The sequence below is a fragment of the Pongo pygmaeus genome, chromosome 15 (genome assembly GCF_028885625.2).
Source record: "Pongo pygmaeus isolate AG05252 chromosome 15, NHGRI_mPonPyg2-v2.0_pri, whole genome shotgun sequence".
Classification (NCBI taxonomy): Eukaryota; Metazoa; Chordata; class Mammalia; order Primates; family Hominidae; genus Pongo; species Pongo pygmaeus.
Window position 1 is genome coordinate 51,248,158 of NC_072388.2, and position 17,520 is coordinate 51,265,677.

The 17,520-nt window shown below is 38.6% G+C and overlaps 1 protein-coding gene across 3 annotated transcripts in view; it reads left to right on the forward strand.

Annotated features, from left to right (window-relative positions):
• Positions 1–17,520, forward strand: part of GPR137C (G protein-coupled receptor 137C) — an 82,589-nt gene that overhangs the window by 28,360 nt on the left and 36,709 nt on the right. The window contains exons 2-3 of one of the 3 annotated variants that reach the window (XM_063651597.1): positions 6,996–7,118; positions 17,115–17,158. The exons of 1 other annotated variant lie outside the window; for it this stretch is intronic. In XM_063651597.1, coding sequence (XP_063507667.1) covers positions 6,996–7,118; positions 17,115–17,158 — 167 coding nt within the window. The remainder of the gene's footprint in view (positions 1–6,995; positions 7,119–17,114; positions 17,159–17,520) is intronic. One more of the 3 variants, XM_054448659.2, reaches the window with a different exon arrangement.

The window sequence follows — 17,520 nt, forward strand, 5'->3', positions numbered from 1 at the left end:
ACTCCAGCCTGGGTGACAGAGTGAGACTTCTTCTCAAAAAAAAAAAAAAAAAAAAAGTTCTTAACCATTTGATAGGCATTGAAAGTGAACATCTGGCCAGGTGCAGTGGCTCATGCTTGTAATCCCAGCACTTTGGGAGGCCAAGGCAGGCAGATCACCTGAGGTCAGGAGTTCAACACCAGCCGGGCCACCATGGTGAGATGCCTTCTCTACTAAAAAAAAAAATAGCTGGGCGTGGTGATGCACGCCTGTAATTCCAGCTACTCAGGAGTCTGAGGCAGGAGAATTGTTTGAACCCAGTAGGCAGAGGTTGCAGTGAGCTGAGATCGCGCCACTGCACTCCAGCCTGGGCAACAGAGAGACTCCGTCTCAAAAAAAAAGAAAGAAAGTGAACATTGAGGAAAAGTGCATTTATTCAATTTATGGCTAAAATAGCTAAATGCTTCATATTTTATATGCAGGCAATAACAATGGTAAGCTTGGGAATGGTGCACTACTCTCTATAGGAACTTAAGCAATTGATGTGGAAATTGGATAACTGCTTCTGTGAAAATCATCTACTTAATTGGATATGTATGCCTAACTCTTCACCATGGAAAGAGATTATGTTTACCACAGTTCATTTTTGCATCAATTTCAAATTTTATATTAGATATGCTCTCCAGTAAAGTTTCTATTTTAGATCAACAAAAGAGGGAAAATTAAATTGACAAAAATAAATTCCATAGAAAAGCATTTGTTCTATAAGTATTTCAGTACCTACTATCTTCAAAGCAACATGGTCTACATGTCATAGGTGAAAATAAACAATACACAGCTCCAGTGTAACCCTCTTGTCTTAGTCTGCTTAGTCTTCAGGCTGCTGTAATAAAATATCATAAACTGGGTAGTTTATAAAAAAACAGAAATTTATTTCTCACCATTCTGGAGGCTGGGAAGTTTCAGACCAAGGTGCCAGTAGATTCAGTGTCTGATAAGGATCCACTTTCTGGTTCATAGACAGTGCCTTCCCACTATGTCCTCACATGTTGTAAGAGGTGAGGAATCTATGGAATCTCTCTTGTAAGGATACTAATCTCATTAATGAGGGCTGCATCCTCATGACCTAACAGGTCCCAAAGTCCCCCACCTCCTAATACTAATCACATTGGGGGTTAGTATTTCAGCATGAATTTGCAGGGGACATAAACATTTCATATCATTGCGTATTCCTCAAGTCTTGGGATACTTGTATTAATATTACATTAGGTGACAGTCACAAACAATATATTTGCAATACTCTCATCTTTCCTTTATTTGAAGCACTAAAGGAGACATATAAGTCTGCATTTTAAAATGGAAGTATCTGGCTGGGCATGGTGGCTTATGCCTGTAATCCCAGCACTTTGGGAGGCCAAGGCGGGCAGATCACCTGAGGTAAGGAGTTCGAGACCAGCCTGGCCAACATGGGGAAACCCAGTCTCTAATAAAAATACAAAAATTAGCCGGGTGTGGTGGTGCGCATCTATCCCAGCTACTTGGGAGGCTGAGGCAGGAGAATGGCTTGAACCTGGGAAGTGGGTGTTGCAGTGAGCTGAGATCATGGCAGTGCGCTCCAGCCTGGGCAACAGAGTGAAAGTCTGTCTCCAAAAATAAATAAATAATTAAAAATAATAAAATGAGAAAATCATTTCAAATCACTTGTATATGGCTTGAATATTACAAAATAAAATTGAGTGTGCTAGTAATAACATTATTTTAAATCTTCAGTAATTCAAATATCCTAAATTAATATTTTCTAAATAAGGATCTGCTAGTCTGTCTATGGGATAAAAGTAGATTATATGATATAAAATATTTGATAGCCATTAACCCTTAAAATTCTTTATACTTTCATAGAAAGAATAATATTCTTTTATAAATGGCCCATTTATCCAGTTTTTTCTGGTATTAAGAAAGATCTGGAAAGATACAGCCCATCTGACATAAATTGACATCAGTAAGTCATTTAGATACATTATTTACCATTCTGAACTTCAAAAAAATCTACATAAAACATGTGTTTATTGTTTCATAAATTATTTCAGTATTTTAACAAATGATATATAATTGCTTGATATTTTTTCATATTACTAATTTTTTAACTCATGATCATGTCCTGTTAGCTATATTCTATAATATACTTGGAATCTATTAATAGCAGATAATTGTGTTTAAGCGTACTATAATCCAAATGTGATTTAAGCACCTGGTTATACTTATATAATGCATTGGAACATGTTCTGCAAATCTGGGATGGTAGCTGACCTTTATTTTTTTTTCTCATCCAGCTCAACTCCCTGTCACACCCATTATCCCATGACCTGTAATTTTATGGATTATCCCTCTCACCCTGTCCCGATTCTTTTCTTCACATGATCCTTTTAAATGCCTTCACTGAAATCTAGCTCTTCTCAGATGATATCTCATGTCTTTTGTGGGAAAAATGATCAGCCTATTTTATACTTCCCAATACTACTTATTAATGTTATACCATCATCATCTCTGAAATCTGTGCCATCTGATTAGATCATCATTGGCTGTAATAATAACTTCCACCTTCCTGGATGAATCAGCACTTTCTTCCTTCTTGCCTGGTTTCCTGTGATATATGATCTTTCTCAAAACGCTTATTGATAACCCATCTAATGTCTCAATTCAGTGGTTTCTCAGAGCTCTAAAACCCTTCATTTCTATTTGAGCCACCCAGTAGCATGACCACACCTTGGATCAGCTCTTAAAAACTGAGCTGTTCTCTCTGACCAATGTCTTCTCTTTTCCCTTATATATATTGAGTTTATTCTTTTATCTGTTTTTTACCCTCATCCTGACTTTTAGTCACTTTATCTCTTCTGTTCTCCCCACTCCATTCTAGTATTCCTCATCCCTTGACTTTTTGCCATGCCAAACCTGTTCATTCACCAGAGTGAGTTCTTCCTCTACAATAGTGCCCACATTTTCCAGTTCTAAATTACTACATGAAAAAATGCATCCTAGTTATTTGAACTTTTTATAATGTGTCAACCTAAAATAACAGAGATTGTCCAAAGACAATAAGTTTATTCAGGAATGAGAATGATTATAATCCAGGTTATATGTGCTAAGCTGGATCATGGGCATATTTGGGGAGGTCGAGGCAAGGGGAAACTTTTAAAGGCAAAATTCTAAAGGTTACACAGTTGTTTTGAAATGGTTACCCCTCGTCACAAGGATTAATAACAAGGGTGGTGTCATTCCAAGGCTGAACAGGCAGTTGCTGGATAGATGTCCTCACGGAAGTATTCTTCGTGTAAGGTTACGGTGGCTTTTGTGCATGGTTGTGGTCTTCAGAGAATCCTTGTAATCATTTTTATTATAGAAATGTGTATAAGACTGCTCCTTTTTTGCCTCCTGACTCCCTTTTGTTAAGATTTGGCATAAGTGACTCCACTTTGATTCTGACAACTTTCACAGGATCTCACTCTGTTGCCCAGGCTGGAGTGCAGTAGCGCAATCATAACTCACTGCAGCTTCAAACTCCTGGGCTGAAGCCATCCTCTGCCTCAGCCTCCCAAGTAGCTAGGACTATAGGTGTGGTTATAGTCCTGATTGATTGATTGCAGAGACAGAGCCTTGCTATGCTGACCAGGTTGGTCTCAAACTACTGGCCCCAAGCAATCCTCTTACCTCAGCCTCCCAAAGTGCTGGGATTTCAGGCATGAGCCACTGGATCCGGCCCATTTTTTTTTTTTCTATTAGATTGTTTCCATATTAAAATCAGAAAACCTTGCTAATTATATCCACTATCAACTACTCAACTTTAACTGGACCTTGCTGTTTCTCAATATATTCTTTTATAACCTTTCTATTCATGTGTTCCAAATGTTTTTCATATTCCAGTGCTTAAATCTAACATCTTTCACAAGAAGTGACCTTGCCTCCTACTTTCCTAGAAAAAAATAGAATCCATCTGCCAAATTCTCTTATCCTTTTCTATATCAAAATATCAGAATCCATACTATATCCACATTTTTTATTATAACAAAGAGCTGCTTTGCAAATTATTTTAAATTTTTTGTGCAGACCTCCAACTTTTCCTTTAATTTTCTTTTCTTCCCTCTTGACTCAAAAGTGTCTTCCTTTTCAGGACTAACATGCCTCTTCTGTCTAGAGCCTTCCTAACAATTAAACTAACTCACTCTCTCTTACTCTCGCTCTCACTCGCTCGCTCTCTCTCTCTCTCTGTCTCTCCACTCTCCATCTTCTACTTTGCCCTCTATTTAGTCAATTTCTGACCAACAGATTGCTGAATCTTCAACCATGAAGAATCTTTTACCCTACTTTAAATTTAACAGATTAGCCTGCTATTGTTTTATGTACGCAAGACTGAGGCCAGGTACGGTGGCTCACGCCTGTAATCCCAGCACTTTGGGAGGCCAAGGCAGGTGGATAACTTGAGGTCAGGAGTTCGAGACCAACCTGGTCAACATGGTGAAATCCTGTCTCTACTAAAAAACACAAAAATTAGCCAGGCATAGTGGCAAGCGCCTGCAGTCCCAGCTACTTGGGAGGCTGAGGCACGAGAATCGCTTGAACCTGGGAGGCAGAGGTTGCAGTGAGCTGAGATCGCACCACTGCATTCCAACCTGGGCAACAGAGGGAGACTCAGTCTCAGAAAAAAGAAAAGAAAAGAAAAGAAAAGACCCACAAGTCAGAGTGAAAGACCGTTTATCACTTATGGCTAAAGCAGCAACAAAAGCAATGTCTTTTTGCTGTGAGTCTCAAAGCCCCCAAATTCATAGGGCAACACTGTGAGAGGATGTTACCTGCGCATGCAGTGGGGAATGCTACAGGAGAGAAAACCCTGAAATAAAAAGAGAGACAGAGATAGACATTTATTCTAGAGTGTAAGCAAATCTTCACCAGGGAGAGAGAGGGAGACTTTACTATCCTGGAATGTCCTCAGGGAGGGCAGTGTTCTCTACCTTTATTATACCAGTCAGGAATATTCCTTCTGACCTTAAAGTAAACACCATCTCTTGCATTCAAGGATGTTTGTCATGCAAACCCCTTTGCTCAGAAGATCCAGACCATGCAAAAACATGAGACGTTCATAGAGAATTCTCTTCCAACACAGATTTTCCCAGGTTTCTCTTAGCTTCAGATATCTCTCAGTCTATACTCACTGCTTCTGTTGTCTTACTTCCTATCAACTCCTTGCACTTCTGCTCTGTCAGTCTGAAAACTATTCTCTGCAAGGTACCAGTGACATACCAGTCACTCAATTAAATGGTCTTTTCTTAATCATTTCTGATGTTTTGCAGAATTTAACAATGGCTCTACTTTCTTCCTTTTAACTCTAAACTACTCTTCTGTTTTCTATGACTAGTCTGATTCTTATGTTTCTCTCCTCTGCCCATCTCCCTTTTCTTTACTCTTGTGCTTTCTAATTCTGACTATTAAATGTGAACATATCACAGGTTGACTCTCATTCTACACTTTTTCCCTTAAGTGTATTCTACTGAGTTTCAGCTGTCACCTCTATAGGTGACTGTAATTTCCTTCTTACATTCCAAAACTCACCTATTATCTTTATTTCTGGCTAGATGTAATACATTTTAAATATAACAGTACATTTCGTGACCTGGCTTATAAGTTTTTTGTCAGTGGTGCCCTCATTCTATCAATTGTTTAGATTCAAAACCTGAGAATATAGTTTAGTCAGCTCAAGTTCAACAGTCTTTTAACTGGAATTCTTTGCCCCACCGTAATGCATTTTCTACACTGTCACTTAAGGAATCATTCAAACATAGAATCATATTACAGAGTTTATAGCCAGCCCAATTCTTCAGCATTTTATACAAAGCCTCCATGATTTGATGACTGCTTGCCTCCAGCTTCAACTTCTGCTGTTTCCCACACTATCCCACACACCACCACCACACGAAAGCACTTTATTTGACCTTAATTCACTGCTCATTTATTCAAACACTGTCTGAAAGCCTACTGTGAACTAGGCATTATGGTAGGTACTAGGGCGCTATATCTGAGTAAGTTATGGTCTTTCTTAAGAGAGAAATAAATATGTAAATAAATGATATAGATTATGATTAATAATGCAAGGATAAAAAGAGTTTTCTCTCTCCCTGAGACACTTAACCTAACAATATAAAGAATGACATTCTAGTAATGTCTGGAAGGATGAGTTGGAATTTGTTATATGGCCATAAAACATAGTCTAAGCAAAGTAAAAATATGTACAAAGGCACAGAGATATAAAATTGAACCACCTATTTGAAGAGTTGTAAATAATTCAGAATGACCAGGCCAGGTGCAGTGGCTCATGCCTATAATCCCAGTACTTTGGGAGGCTGAGGCGGGCGGATCATCTGAGGTCAGGAGCTCGAGACCAGCCTGGCCAGCCTGGTGAAACCCTGTTTCTACTAAAAATACAAAAATTAACTGGGCATGGTGGCACATGCCTGTAGTTCCAGCTACTCGAGAGGCTGAGGCAGGAGAATTGCTTGAACCATGGAGGTGGATGTTGCAGTGAGCCAAGATCGTGGCAGTGCACTCCAGCCTGCGTAACAGAGTGAGACTCCTTCAGTAAAAAGTAAAACGAAATAATAATTCAGAATGACTAAACTGTAAGTTTGAAGGTAGGCCTAAAAGGATACAAGGATGGGAAGGTGGACCTAGGCAATAAAAAACCGTTTATGTATTAAAGGAGTGTGGACATTTTTCTGGAATAGTGTGATCAGATGTACTTTTTTAAAAGAAGTTCCTCCATCATAATAATTTATTCAGGTAAGAATCATTGGTAGATATTACGAACTAGTCAAGGAGATTTGAAGAATAAAAGATATTTACATCATCTCTAAATATTGCTCTATTACTCTTTAAATACAATGGGAAAACAGTAACTAAATGGTGGAAAAGCACTATAAATACCACTTTAACCAGTTGATTAAAGTTTTTTATTGTGTTTTGTTTCTGAGACAGAATTTTGCTCTTGTTGCCCAGGCTGGAGAGCAGTGATGCAATCTTGGCTCACTGCACCCTCTGCCACCCGAGTTCAAGCAATTCTCCGTCCTCAGCCTCCCGAGTATCTGGGACTACAGGTGCGTGCCACCACTCCCGGCTGCTTTTTTTTATTTAATAGAGACGGGGTTTCACCGTGTTGGCCAGGCTGGTCTCGAACTCCTAACCTCAGGTGATCCACCTGCCTCAGCCTCCCAAAGTGCTTAGATTACAGGTGTGAGCCACCGCTCCTGGCCCGAGTGATTAAAGTTAACATCACAGTAATTGGACAAATCAACATCATGAACCTCCTGATATAATACATTGAAGAGAATGCAACATCATCACTTCTGTGGTAATCCTACCAAAATGCATATCCAAAATCTAATCATAAAGAAACACTATAAGATCACTGGTCTCTATATTCTTCAAAACTGTGAGTATCATGAAAGACAAAGGAAAGAAGTGAAGATTAAAAGAGACTAAATACACATGAAATATGTACATAATGCATAATCCTGGATTTTTTTCATAAAAGACTTTATTGGAATGATTGGAAAAATATGAATAAGGTCTGAAAATTACATGATAGTATACATATTCAGTTTTATGATTTTTGTAATTATACTGTGGTTACATAGGAGAATTTTCATCTTTAGAGAAGTATACATTGAAGTACTTAGGGCAAAGGAGTGTCAAACAACTTTCTCTCAAATGATTTTTTGAAAATCATATATAGAACATTGATGTTCATAGCAGCAGCATTCACAATAGCCAAAAGGTAGAGGCTACCTAAGTGTCCATTGATGGATGAATGGATAAGCAAAAAGTGGTATACACATGCAATGGAATATTATGCGGCCTTAGAAAGAAAGGACATTCTGACACATGCTACAGTGTAAATAAACCTCGAAGACATTATGCTAAATGAAAGTCACAAAAGGACAAATATTGTGTGAATCTACTTGTATGAGGTACATATAGTAGTCAAATTCATAAGGACAGAAAGTAGAGAGATGGCTGCCAGAGCCTGGAGGAGGAGGGAATGGGGAGTTGTTGTTTGATGAATGGGTGTAGAGTTTCAGTTTGGGAAGATGAAAAGATTCAGGAGATGGATTAAGGTGATGGTTGCACAACATTGTGTATGTACTTAATGCCACTGAACCATACACTAAAAAATGATTAACTTTTATGTTCTATCTATGTTACCACAATTTTTAAAAATTAAATGAATCATTTATGGAGGGGGAATTTTAAAAAGTGATCAGATGAACAGTTATCTGAAGAGGTGGATGGAATTAAGAATGAAGGTAATCAATTAAAAGGTTGCTGTAATCCACTGTGATAGTGGAGATGGCAAAAGTGGATGCATCTATGACTTAATATAAGTAATACAGTTTAGAGACTAATAGTATACTATTTTAGACTCCTTCATTACATTCAGCCTCTGGTAGATGGTAGTACTGTTACCAAAACACAGTCAGGCACCACATAACAACGTTTCAGTCAATAACTCACCCCACATACAACAGTGGTCCCATAAGATTATAATGAAGCTGAAATATTCCTATAACCTAGTGATGTTGCAGCCATTTTAACATCATAGCCATTGTAACGTCATAGCACAATGCATTACTCACATGTTTATGGTGACGCTAGTGTAAACAAAGCTGTGCTGCCAGGGGTATAAAAGTGTAGCACATACAATTATGTACAGTATATAACACTGGATAATAAATGATTATGTTACTGGTTTATGTATTTACTATTATTTTAGAATGCCTTTCTACTTATTAAAAAAAAGTTAACTGTAATACAGCCTCATGTAGGTCCTTCAGGAAGTATTCCAGAAGAAGGCATTGTTATCATAGGAGATGACAGCTCCATACATGTTATTGCATCTAAACACCTTCCAGTGGCACAAGATGTGGAGTTAGAAGACAGTGATACAGATGGTCCTGACCCTGTGTAGGCCTAAGCTAATGGGTGTATTTATGTCTTAGCTTTTAAGAAAAAAGTTCAAAAAGTAAAAAATAAAAATGAAAACATTTTACAATAGAAAAAAAGCTTATTGAACACGGATATGAAGAAAGAAAATATTTTTGTACAGCTGTATGATGTATTTGTGTTTTAAGCCAAGGGTTAGTACAAGAGTCAAAAACTTAAAAAGTGTATAAATTTAAAAAGTTATAGTAAGCTGAAGTTAATTTATTGTTCATTTTTAAAAATAAATTTAGTGTAGCGTAAATGTACAATGTTTATAAAGTCTACAGTAGTGTACAGTAATGTCCTAGGCCTACACATTCACTTACCACTCACTCACTGACTCACCCAGAGCAACTTCCAGCCCTGTAAGCTGCATTCATATTAAGTGCCCTATACAAGTGCACCATTTTTTATCTTTTATACCACGTTTTTACTGTATGTTTTCTATGTTTAGATACACAAATACTTACCATCGTGTTATACTTGCACATAGCATTTGGTACAGCAGTAACATGCCGCACAGGTTTGTAGCCTAGGAGCATAGGCTATATACCATATGGCCTAGGTATGTAGTAGGCTATACCATCTAGGTTTGTGTAAATATACTCTGTAATGTTCACACACTGACACATTGTGCTTTTTTTGTTGTTTGTTTTGTTTTTTATTATACTTAAAGTTCTAGGATACATGTGTACAATGTGCAGGTTTGTTACATAGGTATACATGTGCCATGTTGGTTTGCTGCACCCATCAACTCGACATTTACATTAGGTATTTCTCCTAATGCTATCCCTTCCCCAGCCACCACCCCCTTATAGGCCCCAGTGTGTGATGTTCCCCGCCCTGTGTCCATGTGTTCTCATTGTTCAACTCCCACCTATACATGAGAACATGCGGTATTTGGTTTTTGGTCCTTGTGACAGTCTGCTGAGAATGATATTTTCCAGCTTCACCCATGTCCCTGCAAAGGACAGGAACTCATTCTTTTTTATGGCTGTATAGTATTCCATGTTGTATATGTGCCACATTTTCTTAATCCAGTCTATCATTGATGGACATTTGGGTTGCTTCCAAGTCTTTACTATTGTGAATAGTGCTGCAGTAAACATACGTGTGCATTGTCTTTATAGTAGCATGGTTTATAATCCTTTGGGTATACACCCAGTAATGGGATCGCTAGGCCAAGTGTATTTCTAGTTCCAGATCCTTGAGGAATCGCCACACTGTCTTCCACAATGGTTGAACTAATTTATATTCCCACCAACAGTGTAAAAGCGTTCCTATTTCTCCACATCCTCTCCAGCATCTGTTGTTTCCTGACTTTTTAATGATCACCATTCTAACTGGTGTGAGATGGTATCTCATTGTGGTTTTGATTTGCATTTCTCTAATGAGCAGTGATGATGAGTATTTTTTCATGTGTCTGTTGGCTGCATAAATGTCTTCTTTTGAGAAGTGTCTGTTCATATCCTTTGCCCACTTTTTGATGGTGTTTTTTGGTTTTTTCTTGTAAATTTGTTTAAGTTATTTGTAGATTCTGGATATTAGCCCTTTGTCAGATGGGTAGATTACAAAAATTTTCTCCCATTTTGTAGGTTGCCTGTTCACTCTGATGACAGTTTCTTTTGCTATGCAGAAGCTCTTTAGTTTAATTAGATCCCATTTGTTTATTTTGGCTTTTGTTGCCATTGCTTTTGGTGTTTTAGTCATGAAGTCTTTGCCCATGCCTATGTCCTGAATGGTATTGCCTAGGTTTTCTTCTAGGGTTTTTATGGCTTTAGGTCTTACATTTAATTCTTTAATGCGTCTTGAATTAATTTTTGTATAAGGTGTAAGGAAAGGATCCAGTTTCAGCTTTCTACATTTGGCTAGCCAGTTTTCCCAGCACCATTTATTACATAGGGAATCCTTTTCCCATTGCTTGTTTTTGTCAGGTTTGTCAAAGGTCAGATGGTTGTAGATGTGGGGTGTTATTTCTGAGGCCTCTGTTCTGTTCCATTGGTCTATATATCTGTTTTGGTACCAGTACCATCCTGTTTTGGTTACTGTAGCCTTATAGTATTGTTTGAAGTCAGGTAGTGTGATGTCTCCAGCTTCGTTCTTTTTGCTGTTTTGCTAGGATTGTCTTGGCTATGCGGGCTCTTTTTTGGTTCCATATGAACTTTAAAGTAGTTTTTCCAATTCGGTGAAGAAAGTCATTGGTAGCTTGATGGGGATAGCAATGAATCTATAAATTACCTTGGGCAGTATGGCCATTTTCACGATACTGATTCTTCCTATGCATGAGCATGGAATGTTCTTCCATTTGTTTGTGTCCTCTTTGATTTCGTTGAGCAGTGGTTTGTAGTTCTCCTTGAAGAGGTCCTTCACATCCCTTGTAAGTTGGATTCCTAGGTATTTTATTCTCTTTGTAACAATTGTGAATGGGAGTTCACTCATGATTTGCCTGTTTGTCTGTTATTGGTGTATAGGAATGCTTGTGATTTTTGCACATTGATTTTGTATCCTGAGACTTTGCTGAAGTTGCTTATCAGCTTAAGGAGATTTTGGGCTGAGACGATGGGGTTTTCTAAGTATACAATCATGTCATCTGCAAACAGGGACAATTTGACTTCCTCTTTTCCTGATTGAATACCCTTTATTTCTTTCTCTTGCCTGATTGCCCTGGCCAGAATTTCCAACACTATGTTGAATAGGAGTGGTGAGAGAGAGCATCCTTGTCTTGTACCAATTTTCAAAGGGAGTGCTTCTAGTTTTTGCCCATTCAGTATGATACTGGCTGTGGGTTTGTAATAAATAGCTCTTATTATTTTGAGATATGTTGCATCAATTTCTAGTTTATTGAGAGTTTTTAGCATGAAGAGCTGTTGAATTTAATCGAAAGCCTTTTCTGCATCTATTGAGATAATCATGTGGTTTTTGTCATTGGTTCTGTTTATGTAATGGATTATGTTTATTGATTTCCATATGTTAAACCAGCCTTGCATCCCAGGGATGAAGCCAAGTTGATTGTGGTGGATAAGCTTTTTGATGTGCTGCTGGATTCAGTTTGCCAGTATTTTATTGAGGAGATTCACATCGATGTTTATTAGGGATATTGATCTAAAATTTTCCTTTTTTGTAGTGTCTCTGCCAGGCCTTTGTGTCAGGATGATGCTGGCCCCATAAAATGAGTTAGGGAGGAGTCCCTCTTTTTCTATTGATTGTAATAGTTCAGAAGGAATGGTAGCAGCTCCTCTTTGTACCTCTGGTAGAATTCGGCTGTGAATCCATCTGGTCCTGGACGTTTTTTGGTTAGTAGGCTATTAATTATTGCCTCAATTTCAGAACCTGTTATTGATCTATTCAGAGATTCAACTTCTTCCTGGTTTAGTCTTGGGAGGGTGTGTGTGTCTAGGAATTTATCCATTTCTTCTGGATTTTCTAGTTTATTTGCATAGAGGTGTTTATAGTATTCTCTGATGGTAGTTTGTAATTCTGTGGGATCAGCGATGATATCCCCTTTATCATTTTTTGTTGCATCTATTTGATTCTTCTCTCTTTTCTTCTTTATTAGTCTTGCTAGCGGTCTCTCTGTTTTGTTGATCTTTCAAAAAACCAGCTCCTGGATTCATTGATTTTTTGAAGAGTTTTTCATGTATCTATCTCCCTCAGTTCTGCTCTGATCTTAGTTGTTTCTTGCCTTCTGCTAGCTTTTGAATGTGTTTGCTCTTGCTTCTCTAGTTCTTTTAATTTTGATGTTAGGGTGTCAATTTTAGATCTTTCCTGCTTTCTCTTGTGGAATTTAGTGCTATAAATTTCCCTCTACACACTGCTTTAAATGTGTCCCAGAGATTCTGGTATGATGTGTCTTTGCTCTCATTGGTTTCAAAGAACATCTTTATTTCTGCCTTCATTTCATTGTTTACCCAGTAGTCATTCAGGAGCAGGTTGTTCAGTTTCCATGTAGTTGTGCAGTTCTGAGTGAGTTTCTTAATCCTGAGATTGATTGCACTGTGGTCTGAGACACAGTTTGTTGTCATTTGTGTTCTTTTACATTTGTTCAGGAGTGTTTCACTTCCAATTATGTGGTCAGTTTTAGAATAAGTGTGATGTGGTGCTGAGAAAAAGGTATATTCTGTTGATTTGGGGTGGAGAGTTCTGTAGATGTCTATTAGGTCTGCTTGGTGCAGAGCTGAATTCAAGTCCTGGATATCCTTGTTAACCTTCTGTCTCTTTGATCTGGCTAATATTGACAGTGGGGTGTTAAAGTCTCCCATTATTGGGAGTCTAAGTCTCTTTGTCGATCTCTAAGGACTTGCTTTATGAGTCTGGTTGCTTCTGTATTGGGTGCATATATATTTAGGATAGTTAGCTCTTCTTGTTGAATTGATCCCTTAACCATTATGTAATGGCCTTCTTTGTCTCTTTTGATCTTTGTTGGTTTAAAGTCTGTTTTATCAGAGACTAGGATTGCAACCCCTGCTTTTTTTTGCTTTCCATTTGCTTGGTAGATCTTCCTCCATCCCTTTTTTTTTAGCCTATGTGTGTCTCTGCACATGAGATGGGTCTCCTGAATGCAGCACACTAATGGGTCTTGACTCTTTATCCAATTTGCCAGTCTGTGTCTTTTAACTGGGGGCATTTAGCCCATTTACATTTAAGGTTAATATTGTTATGTGTGAATTTGATCCTGTCATTGTGATGTTAGCTGGTTATTTTGCCCATTAATTGATGCAGTTACTTCATAGCATCGATGATCTTTATAATTTGGCATGTTTTTGCAGTGGCTGGTACTGGTGTTTCTTTCCATGTTTAGTGCTTCCTTCAGGAGCTCTTGTAAGGCAGGCCTAGTGGTGACAAAATCTCTCAGCATTTGCTTGTCTGCAAAGGATTTTATTTCTCCTTCGCTTATGAAGCTTAGTTTGTCTGGATATGAAATTCTGGGTTGAAAATTCTTTTCTTTAAGAATGTTGAATATTGAACCCCACTCTCTTCTGGTTTGTGGGGTTTCTGCCGAGAGATCAGCTGTTAGTCTGATGGGCTTCCCTTTGTGGGTAACCCGACCTTTCTCTCTGGCTGCCCTTAACATTTTTTCCTTCATTTCAACCTTGGTGAATCTGACAATTATGTGTCTTGGGGTTCCTCTTCTCGAAGAGTATCTTTGTGGTGGTCTCTGAATTTCCTGAATTTGAATGTTGGCCTGCCTTGCTAGGTTAGGGAAGTTCTCCTGGATAGTATCCTGAAGAGTGTTTTGTAACTTGGTTCCATTCTCCCCATCACTTTCAGGTACACCAGTCAAACGTAGATTTGGTCTTTTCACATGGTCCCATGTTTCTTGGAGGCTTTTTTCATTTCTTTTTACTCTTTTTTCTCTAATCTTGTCTCCTCGCTCTGTTTTATTAATTTATCTTGAATCACTGATATCCTTTCTTCCACTTGATTGAATCAGCTATTGAAGCTTGTGCATGCATCACGAAGTTCTCATGCTGTGGTTTTCAGCTCCATCAGGTCATTTAAGGTCTTCTTTACACTGTTTATTCTAGTTAGCCATTCATCTGACCTTTTTTCAGGGTTTTTTGCTTTCTTGCATTGGGTTAGAACATGCTCCTTTAGCTTGGAGAAGTTTGATTACTGACCTTCTGAAGCCTACTTCTGTCAACTCGTCAAACTCATTCTCCATCCAGTTTTGTTCCATTGCTGGCGAGGATCTGCTGTCCTTTGGAGGAGAAGAGGCACTCTGGTTTTTGGAATTTTCAGCTTTTGTGTTCTGGTTTCGCCCCATTTTTGTGGTTTTATTTACCTTTGCTCTTTGATGTTGGTGATCTACAGATGGGGTTTTGGTGTGGATGTCCTTTTTGTTGATGTTGATGCTATTCCTTTCTGTTTGTTAGTTTTCCTTCTAACAGTCAGGCCTCTCAGCTGTAGGTCTGTTGGAGTTTGCTGGAGGTCCACTTCAGAACCTATTTGCCTGGGTATCACCAGGGGAAGCTGCAGAACAGCAAATATTGCAGAATAACAAATATTGCTGCCTGGTCCTTCCTCTGGATGCTTCATCCCAGAGGGGCACCCGCCTGTATAAGGTGTCTGTCGGCCCCTACTGGGAGGTGTCTCCCAGTCAGGCTACACAGGGGTCAGGGACCCACTTGAGGAGGCAGTCTGTCCATTCTCAGAGCTCGAACTCCGTGCTGGGAGAATCACTGCTCTCTTCCGAGCTGTTAGACAGGGACGTTTAAGTATGCAGAAGTTGTCTGCTGCCTTTTGTTCAGCTATGCCCTGCCCACAGAGGTGGCGTCTAGAGAGGCAGTAGGCCTTGCTGAGCTGCGGTGGGCTCCGCCCAGTTCGAGCTTCCCAGCTGGTTTGTTTACCTATTCAAGCCTCAGCAATGGCGGATGCCTCTCCCCCTGCCAGGCTGCAATGTTGCAGGTCGATCTCAGACTGCTGCGCTAGCACTGAGCAAGGCTCTGTGGGCGTGGGACCCACTGAGCCAGGCACAGGAGGGAATCTCCTGGTCTGCCACTTGCTAAGACCGTGGGAAAAGTGCAGTGTTTGGACAAGAGTATACCATTCCTCCAGGTACAGTCTGTCACAGCTTCCCTTGCTTAGGAAAGGGAAATTCCCCAACCCCTTGTGCTTCCCAGGTGAGGCGACATCCTGCCCTGCTTCAGCTCACCCTCCATGGGCTGCACCCACTGTCCAACCAGTCCCAATGAGATGAACCAGGTACCTCAGTTGGAAATGCAGAAATCACCTGTCTTCTGCGTCAACCTTGCTAGGTGCTGCAGACTGGAGCTCTTCCTATTTGGCCGTCTTGGAAGGGACCCGTTTTATATCTCCAAATGGTGCATTTGTAACAATGCATTTCTCAGAAAATATCTCTGTCATTAAGTGACACATGGCTGTACAGTAGGTATGAGTAGATGCTCAGGCATCTATCTTTGCCTGATGATTCACCTGCCTAACACCAATTTACTCTTCATAAGTTCGCTCAAATATTAGAGAAGTCCTCCCTGACGCTCCAGACAGTTTTTCCCCTTACCTCATACCCTTTCTTGGAGTGAATTAGTCTTTTTCTCTTTCTAGATTTTGTGATAGCATATTTTGCATTTATATCACAATGTATCAAAATAGATGGTTTTTCTGTTCTTTCATACTCTGAGCTCATAGAGAGCAGAAACCGTGGTCATGTTTATGAATCCATGGCACCTTTCATAGAGTGTGATATATAATAGGCACTTGATAAATGTTTAAATGAAATCAGTGAGTTACCATGTACCTTCACTATTTTTCTTCATATTGTACTTTCTTCTTTCTTTCCAGGTCCCCAAACTTCATACTCTAGGACTTCAATAGTCCTGTAACTGGTCTTTCTACTTTTATTTTGTAGTTCCTCTGTAGTAGCCTGTACACTAATGTCAGATTAGTGAAATTCCATATTTTGGAATAGCTGTATAAAAACTTTCAATATCTTCCCATTATCTAAAGAATAATTTAAAGTTCACCAGTAAGGACTTGAGACCCGTAATACTATGTTCGCAGAATATACCATGTTTATTTCAAATTTTGTTTACCTACTCACCTAACTTTATTCAACAAGTATCTGAGCACCTGCCTTTTGTAAGGCTTTGTAAAAGAAGAAAGTTTACTAAATATGATATATGCTCATTATCTTTGTGTTCACTTTTGGTACCTCATTTCGCTTTACTAATTCATTTCATTACTGAAGAAAATAGTCTTTGGAGAATACTCAGCCATATTCATATTTAAGCAAGAAGTTCCATTTTAGAATAAAACATGACTAATATAATGAAGTTTAGGATAGGTGGCAAGCCATTCAGCACAATGTCTGCCTCATAATAAAAGTACAGTAAATGTTTAAACTGAATTAATTCTGTTTCAGTCTTTAAAGATAGAAATGTAGGTTTATGTTGATAACAAAGAAAGTTATTGATTTATTGTTTTAAGCCTTTGGAAACCTGTCTCTTAGTTTATGGTAGTTCAACTGTTAACATTTGTACTTCGCTTGCTATATGTTATTTATAGTGGTAGCACTTTAAAACACAAAATCAGAACATATTTAAGAATTCTATATTACACGTTTTCAAAATTTTCTTTTTATATTCTCTTTATAGGTTATATGTAAAGTCAGATGTGCCACTGAACTTGACAGACACAAGTAAGTTTTATGAGTATCTAAATTTCTATCTAAAAGATCTAAAGCATTAATTCATTAATATTAAGGCTTAGTATCTAAAAGATCTAATTTTTTTTCATAGTAGACTTCTCATGGTAGAAGGGAGTGGTTGTTGAGGGCACCTTCACGGTTTTATAGAAAACCAAGTTGTTAGATTGGTTCAAAGGAATCAAATTGAGTAGCCCACATTTCTCTCCCTTCAGCCATACAGCTGATTAATTTTTTGTTTTTTTGCTGCTCTGTCCCTGCACTGCTTCAAATGTTAGATCTAACTTCATAGGGTCCACTTTTGCCAAAGTTAGATTATGCTGTTTGGAGTGAGAATGTTCCATGAAATAGGTAAT